Here is a 16895-nt window from a genome sequence, read left to right as displayed (position 1 = left end):
ACTAAAACATGGTGTACGCACTCGTCAATTTTTGAATGCAGTGATATTCGATCAATTTCAGAATTAAGAGATTTATTTCGTGGCGGCGCCACCTTTTCATTTGCTCCATTCTATCCTTGTTCTATCGAAGAAGTTCAATGATACTCTCTCGTTTTATTTTGTTCTGTGTTGATATCGATCACGGGATCAAAAAATTTACTGAATCATTTTCTCAGATGTTAATATTTGTGTTTTAAACTTGATATTTCAATTTTAGTTCTAAAAACAAATCTGCAGATATTTCAATACTGTGGAAGGAGTACTCCTACCTCTTCTATTCTTTTTCAACATAATTTCCGTTGACAAATTGTATATTAATGAGGTGGGTAATTCAATACGATTTCAATAAAATAGAATTGATTGGCGAAATATCCAATATATTTAGTTGAACGAATCAGAGATTTACTTATGTATTTATGTTCCTTAATAGGTAGGTACACACTCACAATTAATATATTACGTATTTCTTATATATATCCTTAGATTAAATATTGCTGAAGTTGTTGTATCTGTCCCGACTGTTTATCTGAGATTTGGTTTTGCATCAAATTCCAACGAAAAAAGGTGATAGTTCAACAACACCCAATTTTTAGCTGTAAGTCTTGATTGTTTTCGAAACTACCTCGCACACCAATAATGGCTTATAAAAAAATATAATTCATTCGTATGTCGTAGGAATGTAATTAAATTATTTTCAAATATCAATTAACAATAATAAGTTGTCAATTTCTGACCAGGGCTACCTGCAGAGCGAAAAACGAAACTTGCCATATTTCGAAATCTAATCTGTACAGGGTGGGCAAATTTCGTTGTCTACTGAGAGAATCTCGAGAACTATAGCATCTAGATGAAAACGGATGACACTTTCTTGAGCACTTTTGCCTGACTAATCCGAATCTGAAAACAGAACCGGGCTATCATTTCTAGATTTTGACTTATAAATAAACATTGGGATTTTGACGATTTCGAAAAGTTCTCATTACTTTTTTGTCTTTGAAGTTACAGATCTGACACTTGAACCTCCTTAGGCACTTTTATACGTGAAATCTACTGATAAAACATTTTTTTTTATTCAAAAATAAAAAATTCAATGAAAGTTTGCATTTAAGAAAACGAGAGTTTGCATTTAATAAAACGAAAGTCCGCCTAATACATAATTCGAAATAAAAAATATTTTTAGCTTGTCAGTGGATTCTGCATAGAACAGTACCTGTAGAAGGTTTAAGTTTCAGATCTGTAACTTCAAAGATAAAAATGTTATGAGAACTTTTCGAAATCGTCAAAATCTCATTTTTTGCTAATAACCCAAAAACGAAGAATCGTAGGAGGCTATGGTTTTCACTATTCTTTGTTTCTCTGAAAAAGAGCTCGGAAATGTGTCGTCCGTTTTCTTCTAACTGCTATAGTTCTCTGCCCGCCCTGTACATGCACCATGTTTTCAGACATCTTAGTTGATAGCTATAGTCACAACTTCAGTTTTCGAAATGAAAGAGGGGCAGGTTTTCATGATTTTCTTGTTGATTTGGCGAAAATAGGGATGATGGTGTTGATGGTTTGCCAAGCCAACAATTTTAAGGCTTTGAATCGAGTCGTTGCTAGTTCGCATCGGTATACTGTTCAACCGTTCCTTTAGGAAATTCTAGAGAATTCAAGTCCCCAATAAAATATTCAAATCCGCCAAATGCCATGTGTTTTCATGAGATTTCAAGTTTCAAGGGTGCATGTGTTCTAACGATACCGAAAAAAGTTAATGAGTGTTATTCATGTCTGAATAGAACTTGTTCCTTGTACAGGTGCCCCTTTTATATGTACTTCAACTATTGTAAACTTTTGTGTAGGATATATACTCTGGAAGTTTTCCCCTCAAACATGTTGATAGGTATTAGGTTTGTTTCTTCACAAACGAAAACCATGTTCAGCATGTTGATATTGGTTTAAACTGATTTCGGATTAGCAAAAAAGTTTTCTAATGAAATGAATTGCTACTGGATCTATCTAGAACGGCGAAAACAGTTTCAGACTCTCAATAAGAACTTTGATAGACGAATTCTTGGTAGTAGGAGCACAGGAGAACAACAAGAATAAACCCCATCGAATTAGAAAACGATAGTCAAACCATACCTTTAAGAAAATGGGAATAGTAGAGGGCTTCACAAAGTTTTTTTGATTATGCGAGTATTGTTAGCTCAACACCTCGGGACTTCTTTGCTACTTTTCGCATACAATGCATTGTTATGGGAATATGCGTCCATTTTATGAAATCACCTATTTTTCGCCATTTCCTGGTAATATAGCATTGCTATGGAAATAATTCTATTAAAGTCCGTTTTTCTCGTGTGATTCAACTTCTTTCGAGAAACAATACCAAATATTAAGTGACAAGTGTAAACTGCATCAAGGATATTCTCTGTAATGAAAATCATAAACAGCTTGTACATAGGTACACTGTTGTAGAGTACAAACGTTCAAATTGGAATTTTCTCTTCACATGTAAGATTTCAACTGAGAGTTTCTAACTGACGTTCCTTTTGGAAAAACTCCAAGTGAATCTAATGTCAGGGGTTCTATGAGGAAATTCACTACGATTGTAGGATTTTCTGGATTTTCCTCTTGACGATACTTGTTTACTAATTATGCTCTATGACTCCTCGCAAAATCGCCCATAGAAACAAAATCCACCGCACCCCATGTTACCTTTGAAGCTGAGTTTTACTCAAAATTGACTTTAATCATATCACATATCATATGTCCCGCACGTCAACGCAGTCTTCCGATAGCAATGCAATGTATCGTGAAAATGACAAAAATACCCAAAAGTAATGAACTAACAATCCACCCAACATAGTGAAAATCTCATTAGGGCCTCTCAGTATTTCTGGATTCTCAGCCAAAAAAGCCTGAAGGGGAAAAGGTATGTGGAATATAACAGGATAAGTTCCGAACTAGCATAAGTGTAGATACATGACAATGATTCGATTCTGAATAAAAGTTCAAAATAATATTAGAATATTTTGAGTTCAAGTGATTTATATATATATACTTTTTTCCTTTTTTATCAACTTACCTTGGGGAATCTGAAGGACCTAATTTCCGGATATATTCCACCAGGATTTCCACTGTCATACCACGTGTATTTGTACTCTCCAACATTCGTATCATTGAAACTCAAGTACAATAAGTACACACCGTCCGGAGAGAACCACAATGTGTGCGAGGTCCTGAGAATCTCGTTCTCGTAAAGCCAGTCCGGAACCCCATTATACATCTCGTTCAGGACTCCGGACATGGTGATTCTACATACTAGATTCTTATCAATTTTTGGCTTGTAATAGACGTCGTTGTCGTGAACGAAAGCTACCCCGGTGCCGTCTGGTGACCAAGTGGCGTATTGGAGATATGGGGCATTCAGATCTAGCTCCTTATGGGACAAGGGCTTTATTATCCTGAAATGGAAATTGTATTTGTCAGTTTTTATTGCTGGATGATATAAGGAAGGAGTGTTTGAACAGGGATTGTTCTCTATCGCTAAAGTGATGTGGCGTTTATTGGTTCGTCAACTGTTTTTTATTTCATCAATTACGGTTATGAAATTTTCAATATTGCAGCTACTGTATACTGAAACTGCAGCAAAACTTTTGGAACTGATTCTTTGTCCGAAAAGATCCGATATAAATATGCAGCAGTTATGAGCTGTCCATGAATTGGTTTTCGTTGATTAAATTTGAAATACGAGAGATATTTTGAGGAAACATTCAATTTGTTGATGATCTATTATTATTCTTAATAGAAAAATAAATTCACCCGTTTATTGTTTGTAGTGCACTGTACTACTGTACCACTAACTACGAGTACCCTGAGGTTTTCAGCTATAAATTTTCATCTTGTAAGTGTGAGGTTCTAAATATCTAAATGGTGGTAACTAAAAACACCACTTGAGTAACCAGAACGCTGATGAACTAAATGTTTCACTGTGTGAACCTGCCGTACTTATCTTATTATCCTTATTATGAGAGTTCACATAATAATAATGTGCATGCTACTGGCGTTTATGCCTTACTAACTTACTGTTGGCGTAACTTACATTTGGCGTTTATGCAAACTAAGAATCTAAATAACTCTTCACTATATTTTTTGTCGCTTCTTACACATGCGCTTTGAAATTCTCTTTCAAGGGATACCTGATACCAATATCTCAAATACGAATTTTTGGCGTTAATTTTTTTTTGGCGTAAATCCGTCGATATCATGTAAATGTAGAATATTGGACTCAGGTCTGGTTTATCAAAGTTTTTAAGATGATTTGAGATCTGAAGAAAAAAATGAGCATCCTGATATCTTGTATGTACTTGATTTATTCACTTTTACGAATGGAACGACCACGTGAGCAGAATGGATAAAAGCAGAATATCGCACCAGATGGTCGACCATAGTCACGACGACCTCCAGACAGGCCCCCCAAAAGATGGAAAGATTCTTGGACGTCCATATCACAAGAGAGCTGAATTGAAACTCACAGGCGTACCGCCTTAATTAAGGGGATGAAGAAGAAGAAGATTCACTTTAAGGGCACATGCTGTATAGCTCAGCATAGTGCAATTGAAAAGAAATTGATGTTTTACCTAAGAGAGAATTACTTCCCATTCAAATTTTAATGACATTTTTCCACCTCTACAGGTCTCCTATTGATAGGTGGTTTTCATAGATATATCATGAAGAATGTAGTCGAAAAGTCGAAAAGAACAAGAATTTTAGGAAGGTTTATTCTTCAATATAAGATTTCTTGGACTCGCTCGAACAGAAAACGAAACCTCTGCCTGCTGCGTCAGTCGTTTTAGAAAGATTTATTTTTGTTGCATTTACTTTGGAACACATTTGAGAATATAAATTCTTTTTGGCAGATGTTTTGGTTGTTGCTAAATGCCATCCAGACCCCAGACGTTTTTTATGAAGAAAAAAGTAAAATTTCAAACCATTTGATGAATTTCATATTATATCATCTGAATGGTCAAGAGTAAAACATGAAATTGGCAAACATAAATTCGGTTGCTAAAAGAAGGCAGATGACCTCAAAGTTTCAAAATACTGCGATATAGGACACTTGTGGAGTGAAAGATCGCAAAAGTATCACGGAAACATTTAAGAAAGGCTGAAATTGGCACACATCAATTCGGTTGCTGAAAGATGGAAGACTTTCACAATACTGTTTATTTGTCACGGACACTTGGGAAGTGAATGATGGCCAAAAAGTGGAGAAACCATTTCGGGAAGCTTAAATTTTGATATAACATTATCAAACCTGAAATTGGCAGACACCAAAGATATTAATGTAATATTAGTTAGTTAGGATATTAGTGTAATATCTTTGGCAGACACCAATTCGGTGGCTACAAGAAGGCAGACGACCTCAAACTTTCAAGATTCTACATCATCGGATACAGACACTTGCAAGATGAATGATGATCTGATATATTCAGGATTGTATACGACGATTTCACAGAAATCATACCTATGGAATATGTTCTTTCTATCTATCCATTTGTATCACTAATGCAGCTGACGAGGTCTTGTTGTCTTGAAATGAAAAAAAAATATTGATTCGGTGGTCTAGTTCACTTACCTAGTATGTATTTCGTAAATATAATATTTGGCTAACGTTGTATATTTATAAAGTTTCTTGACATCACATATGAGGAGGACATGTTTCAAGGTGCTCGAGATCTTATAATCCACTGCATCATATTGTCGCTGCAACAAAAGAAAGGAAAAGTACTTGCAGTTTTTAACCAAACAAAGATTCAGATTCATGATATCCATCCATCTAGAAATCAAAAGATTTCAATCAGCCACACCAACATACAAATTCATCGAAGAGTGGTGACCATAATTTTGGACTCATTGGTCCTCAACACAGAAACACAATTCACTCGTCGATGAAAGATTTAATTTGACCTCAATTTAGTTCGTGCAATTGCTTCTGTATTTAGGTTTTCTTGTAATTGCATCCTTTGATGGGGTTTAATGAGAAAAATATAAATTTCTCTTTGATAAGAGAAATTTATGATTGATATCAAGGAGCTGAAAGAGTAATTTTGAGAGAATTTCTTACTCCTCAACGTTGAATTTGAGCCGATATTCTCGTCTTGGATATTTTAGTTTTCATTTTATAAATAGGAGGTATTTTCGAAATATGATATAATATTTATTCTGATTGATATCATTTTCAATATCAGATATAATAGAATGAGAATGTTCTATTTGACAAGACTCATGAGGTGTAAAGACTTTTCAATTTCACATTGAATTCTCCGAGTAATCTATATCAGTAATAGTAAGCAAACTGATTTTGTATTTTTTTTTGTGATATAATTGGTTTAATAATCGAAGTTATGTTGAGAATTCTTATCACAATGCTTGAAATTCAAGTGAAAATTACGAAATCTGATTTCTAATAGATATATTGGCCAAATTATAATATTTTACCTACTGATTTTGTCCATGCAGATCGCGAAGTAAACCATTCATTTCATGAAAATATCAGACATTCCCAATTATGCCATGTATCCCAAAATGCTTGATTATGGCTGTTTCTGATACTTTTAGAGTAGATAGGTAAGAACGTTGAAAGGAGTCCTGGGCTCAATTTTCGTGAAAAGTCTATCAGTGGAAACCTCTTCACGATACCTTCATTTGTCTTGAATATATAACCAAATGTTGATATTTTGTCGATTTAGAAAATCTGCCATATCTTCTTCATTTTCTAAAATATCTGAAAACGATAAAAACTTTCTACAGGCACTTTTTCACTCGGCATAAGACATTCTTCTAAAATCTTTTGAAATTTTACACCCTTAGTATAAGAGATTGAAAAAAATTAATATAATTTTGTATTCCTGGTGAAAAACTGCCGTAGAAAGTTTTATTCGTTTTAAGATATTTTCGAAAATAAAGTTATGGCACATTTACGAAATCGACAAAATATCAAAATTTAGTTATGTCTTCAAGACAAATGAAGGTATCGTGAGACGGTTTCAACTAATAGACTTTTCATGAGAATCTAGCCCAGGACTCCTATTAACGTTATCAGTTATCACTATCGCTTGTCCAAATGTGTCAGTAAAGTGTTAGAAGTTTTTTGAATTTCTTTCTCGTTATTTCAATTTTCTACCACTGGTATATCTATGGGAGATGATTCCCCGAAATAAGGGTCCTGTAGTGTTCCTCGAACAACTGAAGAACAGAAGAATCATCACTTGGAAGACTGGACCTAGTCGAAAGACCCTCCCAGTCAAAAGCTAGATTTGGCTATTATTAATTTGAGTACTGAAGACATTTCTAACGCTGAGGGTGATCCTCCACCAAGATCAGTCGAGGATTTTTAACGTAGAGATGGAGATGATAGTACAATTGAAGGAAAAGTTATTTACCTATGTTTATTTTTTTTTCTTCAGTCATCATCATCTTTGAATAAGTTTTGATGAAAGCTTGATGAAATGGAAAGAGGACAAAGAAATTGTTATATCAATGGAAAAGAAGCCTTTCAGTATTAAAAGCTTATTCTGTAAACAAATTTGTCATCACTATACTACTCACGGGGAGCCAGGGTTTTTTTACTGAGGTTTCTCCCTAAGTTCTTGTATCATATTTCAAATTGTATGGTAACCCGTTACACTAACCTTTGCTTAAAGTCATACATATGCTATATTGTTTGATAACTAAAAATGTATTAGGGGAGACTAGGGAGCATTGATACATGGGGAGGCTTGATACAGGCTTATATCCGCGATCTGTAGCCGTTTTCAAAAGTATTATACTAGTGAACACTATTCTTTGGCAGATGGCATTGCGTGACGTTAATATGTAAGGGTAACAGTAGTTTGTTTGTGAAATATTCAACGAAGAGTGTTTCGATGTGAGAAATTGTAAGTTTTTACTCAAGTTACCTAAGGGTTTTATGATCATGCATTAATTCTTCGGCATAAACAAACATTTCACTGGGAAATATGCATAAAACTACTCAATTTACAGTTTTATTCGCTTTTCAAAATATATGGGTATAAGATGAAAACATAAATCACTTTAAAAATTGCTTTCAGGGAGGTTTGAGACATTTGTCGTGGGGAGGCCTGATACATGTATAATCTTCAGAAAATATTCCGTAGCTAGTTGGATAGGCCTACATGAAGGCGTCTTCACCATCCAACATATCAAAGGGATTTTTAAAAACCGTACAATCCCCATATATTTAACGAGGCCGACTTTTCTTGTGTGGAAGTGACTAACTGACAATTTCCTGATTTTTCTACACCTATAGGACCAAAGCAAGCCAGTATCATTGCTGACCTACCTACTGAGCTGAATAATCCTCTCGATTACTCTCCCAGTACATCGTATCAATCCTCCCATATGTGGGGAGGCTTGAGACAGTTTGCATGTTTTTGTGTTCAACGTTCTGTACAGAATAAGATGTTTATGTTTTGCGACTTCTATATTTATTTTGTTGAACGATTAATTGAAGAATTATATAATATAAGAAAAGTCCTGCTTCTTCATATAATTCAGTTTCCAGAATAAAAATTCCAAAAAACGTATCAACCCTCCCCAGTCTCCCCTACTATTCTTCAAAAAAATATATATTCTAGTTTGTACCAGAAACAGCCAAAATCAAGCAATTTAGGTTACCCTGTAGGGACATATAGAGGTTGGGATAAAGTTTGCCACCATCACCAAATTAATATATTTAAAACGGAACGGACGGTAATTATTTCTTTTTTTTATAGATTTTCATAAAAAATACGTCATGAAAAGCAGAAAGAGTTATCTAATACAAAGTATTTCGTTTTATTTCTCACTATTGATACAAATAACAACGATTTATTTATTTGAATGAATTTTTTCTCCAATGTACAAAAAGACTGAATTTCTTCTTTTTACAGATAATTTTTACATGGAACCCGATATGGACATATCCGAAACAAGGTGCACTTTCAGAATCTGCAGAAATATACAGGGTGTCCCATTTAAATAAAAAAAGTTTTGTCATTTCCGGTTAAACCAGAAGTATCTCATTAATGAAAATATGCTCATCAGATGCATTGTGGTCCATTACACTCAGCTGCCAAATTTCAAAAATATCGCCCGTTTTGTTTTAAAGATATTGATTTGGTGCCAAACTTTATCCCAAACCTGTATGTATGTTGTAGAATTTTCAATCCATATTAACACTTCTTCTTTGTGTTTAACGCGGTGATATACTAACATAAAAATATGAATATCCACTGAGAATGTTAATTATACAATTTAAAAAAAACGGTAGAAAATTCGTGAAAATCGAATATAATTCATTTGAATGAAAATCAGTATAATGTTTGAATGGGCATGGGCCCACTATTTGCATCGAATTGATTATGCATTCGCCATTTTGTAACAAATTTACAATTTCAAACAATTCAATTTTCATAATGCCTAAATTGATAGTTGTCAGATGAGAACCACCTAAATGAAAATAAGCTAAAGGATATTTGAATTAGTTTTATGATTTCACATATTCGTAGATTCAATTCGAAACATTTCCAAACGAAAATGAAAATAAATCCGTGAGTTGTTTAATGAAATAAACCCTACAAATAAGCTCTATCTGTAGTCTTATTGGAACTTGACAATTCTTCTCTTGAAAAACTTGAATATTGAACAGGCACGGCTATACCACAGTCCTAATGGAAGATATGCAAATATAGAAAAAAAATTATGAAAATGCTATATGGAATAAAATAAAACATGATATATGAACACTACTCACGAATGTCGAGTTTGTCATGATGACCTTCGTAGTCAAGTTTTCAGCATTGTACAAACTAACACCACCCTGCGAATCGGTGAATATAAATTCGGAATCTGAAACAGAAAAAAATCCATTATAAAAGCAGGATGTTGGAGTTCGGCGAAATGCGAACATGTTTATATTGATTCTCAATTTGTTCGAGTCTACACACTGACTCTCCCGTATTTATTCACGTTGAAACTGGAGTTAGAATAACAATGAAGGTTTGGTTTCTGGATTCTGGGTCCATAACTTTGGGATCTCTGTGATTTCGAGTGGATTGACTGCGGATTTGAAACTGTTTCTGTGCGAATTGAACAGGATTCGAATAAATCGGATACTGAATTCGAGATACTGGATTTGAATCAAAATTGCTTCTGTTTTTGAATAAATCCATAATTGTTCCGAATGTATTTGTATAATCGATCGAATAACATTTGGTTTTGCAAAGTCTTTCCGTAACTTTACCTCCCATATTCTTCTTGAAGATCTTTGGTCCTCCATGATTGATCCTTTTCAATATGCAATGAGCTCAATGCAATTTTTCCCTCCTATTCTTGTCACAGCTTTAAATTTTTGAATATTTTGAATTCCACCCTTTTGTTCTGGACAATGATTCACAATTTCACAGGACCAAATAGGTATGTGTTGTATATGTTACGGCTAAAGATAGGTGTGAGCATAAACTTAAGATTAGCCGGCTAAACTTAGGTTTATATTCGAGGATCGGCTAAAGTTCAATAAAATATTCATCTGCTTCAGGTCTTTTCATCTTTAGCCGGCTAATGTGCACATTAACCAAAACGAAACGGCTAAAAATGTATTCGATGGACACGCGGAGAGGTGATGTGTCATGAGTGACGAACGCAAACGGCCACTTTTTTGTTTAAATTTTTAGAATTGAAATATGCAAAAGAGTATCGAATGTATTGGGGTTGTATTACATAACGCCCATGCATGTGTTTTCAATTTAACATATAACGGGTTATTTTCATATGTTTGGGAGATTAATGTTCTTCAAACCGAGCCTAGTTTGTGAAAAACCATAATATGACTCCACAAGAAAATGAGATATTAGACATAGAAAATTTTTCCGTAAACAAAAGTATTTTTTCCCTACCATTCAATAATTGATTTTATGTTCGACTGCATCATAAACACTTCATTTATGAATTCGTTTAGTGTCCATAATTGACTACTTTATTGGACACCACTTTATTGGACTCAACTGTCACTATCATTCTGTCAAGTAAATATACTAGATGCGAATAACACTTTATTCAAGGAAGAAGAATTGAACTTCGACTTTAAAACAAAATTATGAATAACTATTCTAAGCATTAGTGTGGTAGTGAATATTAAAAACACATTCTTTGTTATCATAAAAATGCATGCCTGAGGAAGTCGAGCTTGAAGTGGAAGCACAGTTTTCGATCTGCAATACTCTTGATCAACTACTTCCTGGCCCAATATTCTGGTGGCAACACTTATTTTAGTACTTTCTGATTCATCTATGTAGTCCATAGCGAAGAAACTTTGTGAGCTTTCAATTCACTATTGAATAAGCCAGAATACTGTCTTCTGTTGATTTTACAATTTCCTTCGTTTTACAACACTTGTTATAGGCCGCATACATATTTTCATAAGCACTTTTAGATTTAGTGGGTAAGAAAGATTCTTTGTCGTTCACGGCTAAATTTTCTACGTTTTCTCCTCCAGCACTATCCATTTTTTGGATTATTATGACGTTTGTCACAGAATTAAGGAAGTAAACAACTGTGTTTACTGAGGTTGCTAAGGTCGCTGGTTACTAAGGTAGGAAAATCAAAAGCACACTTTATGTTTTTCAGTAATTAACCCTTAATAACCTGAGTTATGATCACTATTCTAATTGAATAAATATTCTTTATAGAGTGTACAAGACAAAAACAACTCAATTTCTGTTTGGAAATTGTATAGTTTTTGTTTGAGAAAAATGGTGTTACATATATGTAACGCTAATAGCTACAGTTACTGAGAAATAAAATAGATTTGCCAGTGAAATTTGCGTTACATATGTGTAACACTAGGTTATTATGGGTTAAGCCATTTTGGAAAATACAATTTCTGCATTGCAGTCGAACATAAAGCTTTGTATGCAACTCGTACATAATTAGGCTTTATGGACTTGCCCAAGTTATTGGCCTCGCTCGCTTTGCTCGCTCTGCCATAAACTTTTGGACTCGTCCATAAAGACCTAATTTATATACTTGTTACATAAATAGCTATTATAGAAAAATTATGAAATAGGAACTACAGTTTCTAACGTTGCAATTATTTCGCAAAAAGAACAAAAAAAAACTATGAACATGAACATAGTTGAAAACACTTTCTCTAGCTGATTTTGTAAAAAATTTCTTCCCGAGTCATTGAACATACGGGTTCCTAAATATGGCCTGTCGCCACCCTTGATGAATCATCCCGGGGGATACAAGTGCATACATCGTAAAGCTTATCAGCCAAATCAAAGATTATAGAGTTAACTGCGGCATCATTCTTGTCTTCTTTATCTCCTTCTGCTCATTCAATTCCCCTCAAATCATGAATAATAACAAGATGAAAAATAATCATTAACACCACAGTTTTCCCTCACACTCAAAATAGCATATCTCGAATTTTGTCATTAAGCGTTCAGATTTTTAGATTCATCAATAAGAATTCGTTGAGACACAGTTGACACAAATATATGTTCATTCTCCAATTTCTCAACTGCATAACAGAATGCTTTTCTGTTATTAAAATATGTGAAATTCATACAAAAAATGTATACCATTAATAATTTGATTATACTCGTATTACTATTTCTTTACATTCTTTTAATTGCCGAAAATTTGCTCCCCTCAAGCCTTCTACATTTTTAGCCGATGGGATGTGGTTACACTTAAGTTTAGCCGGTTAAAGATAGAAGGAACTAACATTAGCAAATACCCGAAGCTGAACCTAAGTTTAGCCGGCTAATCTTAAGTTTATGTTCACACCTATCTTTACAATACAAGACAAGGTGTCCCAGAACGAATGAAAATATTCTTCATGAACACTCCAATATATACTTATGTCGAAAACTGTATGAATAGCTCAGTGGCCAACTATTTTGAAAATATACGCCATTTATGCATGGATGAAATGTATAACGAATATACAATTTTCTGCTCTTCCTCACGTTACTTGTTTCATAAAAGTTGATAATAAGGAATATTGGATAATGAATAAGTGTACAGAGTGTCCGACAGAAAAAGACCTATACCTTAAGTATATGCGAAACTATATGAGATACCGAAAAATTGTCAATCAAAAGTTGTTTTGGATAAATTAGACTTCAATAATTCAATAAAATAATGTATTGAAATTCATTCAACACCCTATATTTCATTCGACCTCTGAAGAGAGCTCAAAAGACGGAATCAAATATATATAGTTTTATGGGTCTCGGATTGCTCGTTTCGATTTATTGATAATTTTCAGCAAAAATGGTCTTATATTCGAAATATTCATACTGTAAGTACATTACCTTACTAGCTAACAGACTGTAGTTTACACCAAAATTTTTTAGGAATATCCAACTTTGAGTCCTTCTGATGAACAGATCATTTCTAAGAGCTAAAAAGCAATGTTGCCATATTTCGAAAATTCATTTTTTTTCCCTGTTGCTTCAAATGCGACACCCCAAATAAAATTACATCATTATAGCGATTTTTAAATGCCGAATACAACAATATACAGGGTTAGAATTATTTAGAGGCTGACTATAGGAATGCAGGGTGGTTTAAATTACAAAAAAGTAGTACACCAGTATAATCGCTATATAGGATTATGAGTACAAACCGAATTTCGTGCAGCTATCTCCAAAAACAATTGAGATTTTTTTCGAGATATCGCAGGAAACATCAAAGATATTTTGGAACTGTTCACACCAACACACTCATCCATAAATAACGCAACTTTTTTGATATTTAAGCCACCATGTATAATATTTCTAACGGTTCTCGATATCCCTGTAGTCTCCCTTTAAATAGTTTTAACCATGTATACCACCACAGGCATAAAGCAAGTTTTTTGTTCGTTAGATTATTTTTATGAAAAGTGTCCAAAAATATTGTGAGTGCTAATTTGCACCTTATGGGTTTGCTCAAGCTGAATTTGAAGGAGGCGAGCGGTTACAAACCGTTGTCTCAACGAAGAAACTCTCAAGTAACGTTCTTGAATGGCAGTTGTTACCCGTAGTCTACCCTCTCCTGGTCTACGGACATTCATACCTGTCTCCCTGAATCGCTGCAACATTCTGGACACACTTGTATGGGAAACTCCAAACCTTTCTGCAATTCTTGTGTATGTCCACCCTTCTTCTCGCAAAACTACCGCTTGGGCACATTCCTCTTGGGTCAAATTGAGTGTTTCGCGTTGCATAGCGATCGAGTGTAGAAAATCAAAAGAAAGAAAAACTATTGATCACTAGAATTGATCGAGAACAACTGATTTTAGAATGGAGCCAATACATTCAAAATCTGATAATATCATCTCTTTTTATTCCTGCTGGGAAAAAACATCTGTATTGAAGAAAACCGTTGAAAGTGGATAACATATGCATGCATAATTCTGATAAAAATAATTATCATTGAGAACACCTTCAGTTGTAGAATAAATTTGAGATTTCCATAATGTGCGTTAATTTTTTGGCGCAGTGTATTATCGAATGACACCAACATTAGTTCAACGAAAATGTACCGTTTCCAAAATAATTAGAATTTTATTAAAATACCTAAAGTTGCTGATTTTCGAACTATTTTTCTTAATCACAGGGCCAGTTTGTGAAAAAGGATATCGATTTTAAATTATATTGAACTAAGATTTTTGTTTCATCTCCCCTAATTGAAATTATTTTAAGTAGTTAATCGATAACCTAAGTGAATGTAAATTGAAACAATTGTATTTTCTACATGATTTTTATTACTCAGAATAAACCTCGGAATAAACCTTTTCTATAGGGGTGATAATATGGGAGAAAAACGCTATCCTTAATCACAAATTGGTCTTGTGATTGAAAAAACAGTTCGAAAATCGACAACTTTAAGTTAGGTTTTTTCAGAAACGGTATACATTTTTGCTCAAGTAATGTTGGTGTCATTCGATACTATTTGATCTACTCTATCGTGGTGTGATGTTTGATTCACTAGTTTTGGGACACCCTGTATATCGTTGGATTCGAGATAGAGCTTTTAAATGATGCAATTTTATATGGGGTGTATGGAGCAAAAAAGAGAAAATTATTCATTATGTGGCAACATTACTATTGAGCTGTATATGAAAAGAGCTCAAAGTTAGATATTCCTGAATTTGTTTGGCTTAAACTGCAGTCCGACAGGTAGAAAGGTAACTTACTAATAGAATTTCAAATTCGGACCATTCTTGCTGAAAATTATCAGTAAATCCGAAACGGACAATCTGAGACCCATAAAACTTTATATACACCTGCTGCATCAGATGGTCTCTCATGAGGAGATAAAACTCGTCACAAATATTAATAGTTTTAGCGATTCAATATTGTCCAAAACCTCTTGGTATCCCCACTTGTTGAACCACGTAAGCCTTCCTCTCTTTTCTACGACTAAAAGAATATTTGAAAGTCTTAAAAATCCAATCAATCAAAACTGGGCTCCTAGGGCTCTTGTCATAATACAGCATGAGCTCTTTTATACTCGTACTATTAGTCAGAAAATCATATGGTGTTCGATCATCTGAGGTACAAGTTAACCACTACTTTCAAATATAAAACATGAAAAATCCATATTCTTCCAGGAATTTCCACGAAGAGATTGAAGATTAAATTATGGGCTGATATCAGGCATCGTATATTCATTCAGAATTCACATGTTGAGTCGAACATTTCAAAGGAATCCCCGCCTAAATTTCCAATTCACCGAATTCTCATATCTCCAAATCGCTCCTCTTCCTCCAGGTCCTTCCAGTGGATCGGGCATGAACCGTTGAAAAATGGGAACGAAGCCCGGCTTTATCGTAATCACTCCAGATGGATGTAAAATTCTATTGAGGCCCAGCTTCTCCGGCACATTCGAACGGAGTGAGCGTTGTCTAGGTAACAATATCGATTACTTATCAAACACTTTAACCCAGATCTTGGGGTATTCCTGTTACGAATTATTATCAGTTATTGGCTTTGAGTATTGTCTCATTTATTCCCGAAAGGTTTAATGGAGACGCGCAGGGATTTGAGGAATCAGGTCGGGATGCAAGGGTTTACGTTACGTTCATTAACTCCGATTTGAGCCGACTCTCAAGGGATGTTTAGTTTGATCTCTGGTTGGTATTGTACCAGAATTACAGCTACAATGTAATGGTTCATATTGTCACGCCTTGTTAATTGCAATTTACAGCACACCAAGAGTTTCATATTGTCTGGGGTATTATTCGATGCATTGATATTAATTACGAAAACAAGGATTATCTTATATCCAGTGAAAATGTTGAGAAGGAAACAAGAAACTTGTCTTGGTAATATAATTTACGAATAGCGAACATACAGGGTGTAAATGAATGGTTGCCAAAAATTTAAGGTATCACACTTTGTCAAAAAAAGAAGTGGGTCTTTCCTATATTTCTTTTTAATAGTCTCAGATACAGCCTCCTGAATATGGCACTGAAAGCAATTTCATTTTTTTCTCAGAAACCAGAAAACTGTCAGAAAATGAGAAGATATTTTATGAGAGCGGAAGGCATTTCAAACATATTTGGTGGAGAAATGAATCAAGGTATCAAAAATAAATTTTTCAATGGTATTGATAAATATAAAATTATTAACGAATTTCAGGGATGGCTTTTTTCTACCCCAATTTTAGGAAACGTGTAGGTACAGAATTTTTTTTATTGCTTTCTTGCTTCCATGGATTAACTGTTTTTTGTTTTCTTTGGAAAAAAATAATTGCTTGATTGCTTTTCAGATGTCATCGTAAGGGAGCTGTACAAGGTGGGCAAAATTGGTGATACC

At 34.2% G+C, this 16895-nt stretch overlaps 1 protein-coding gene across 5 annotated transcripts in view; it reads right to left on the bottom strand.

Moving 5' to 3' along the window:
* LOC123306498 (inactive dipeptidyl peptidase 10) overlaps positions 1–16895 on the bottom strand; it is a 341233-nt gene that overhangs the window by 14708 nt on the left and 309630 nt on the right. For all 5 annotated transcript variants that reach the window (XM_044888538.1, XM_044888537.1, XM_044888539.1 and 2 more), the window contains 3 exons: positions 9836–9930; positions 5657–5784; positions 3104–3482 (listed from right to left, as the gene is read on the bottom strand). In XM_044888538.1, the coding sequence (XP_044744473.1) occupies positions 3104–3482; positions 5657–5784; positions 9836–9930 (602 nt within the window). The remainder of the gene's footprint in view (positions 1–3103; positions 3483–5656; positions 5785–9835; positions 9931–16895) is intronic.

This window comes from Coccinella septempunctata, chromosome 2 (genome assembly GCF_907165205.1).
Source record: "Coccinella septempunctata chromosome 2, icCocSept1.1, whole genome shotgun sequence".
Taxonomy (NCBI): Eukaryota; Metazoa; Arthropoda; class Insecta; order Coleoptera; family Coccinellidae; genus Coccinella; species Coccinella septempunctata.
This window is presented reverse-complemented; position numbering and strand designations above follow the sequence as displayed.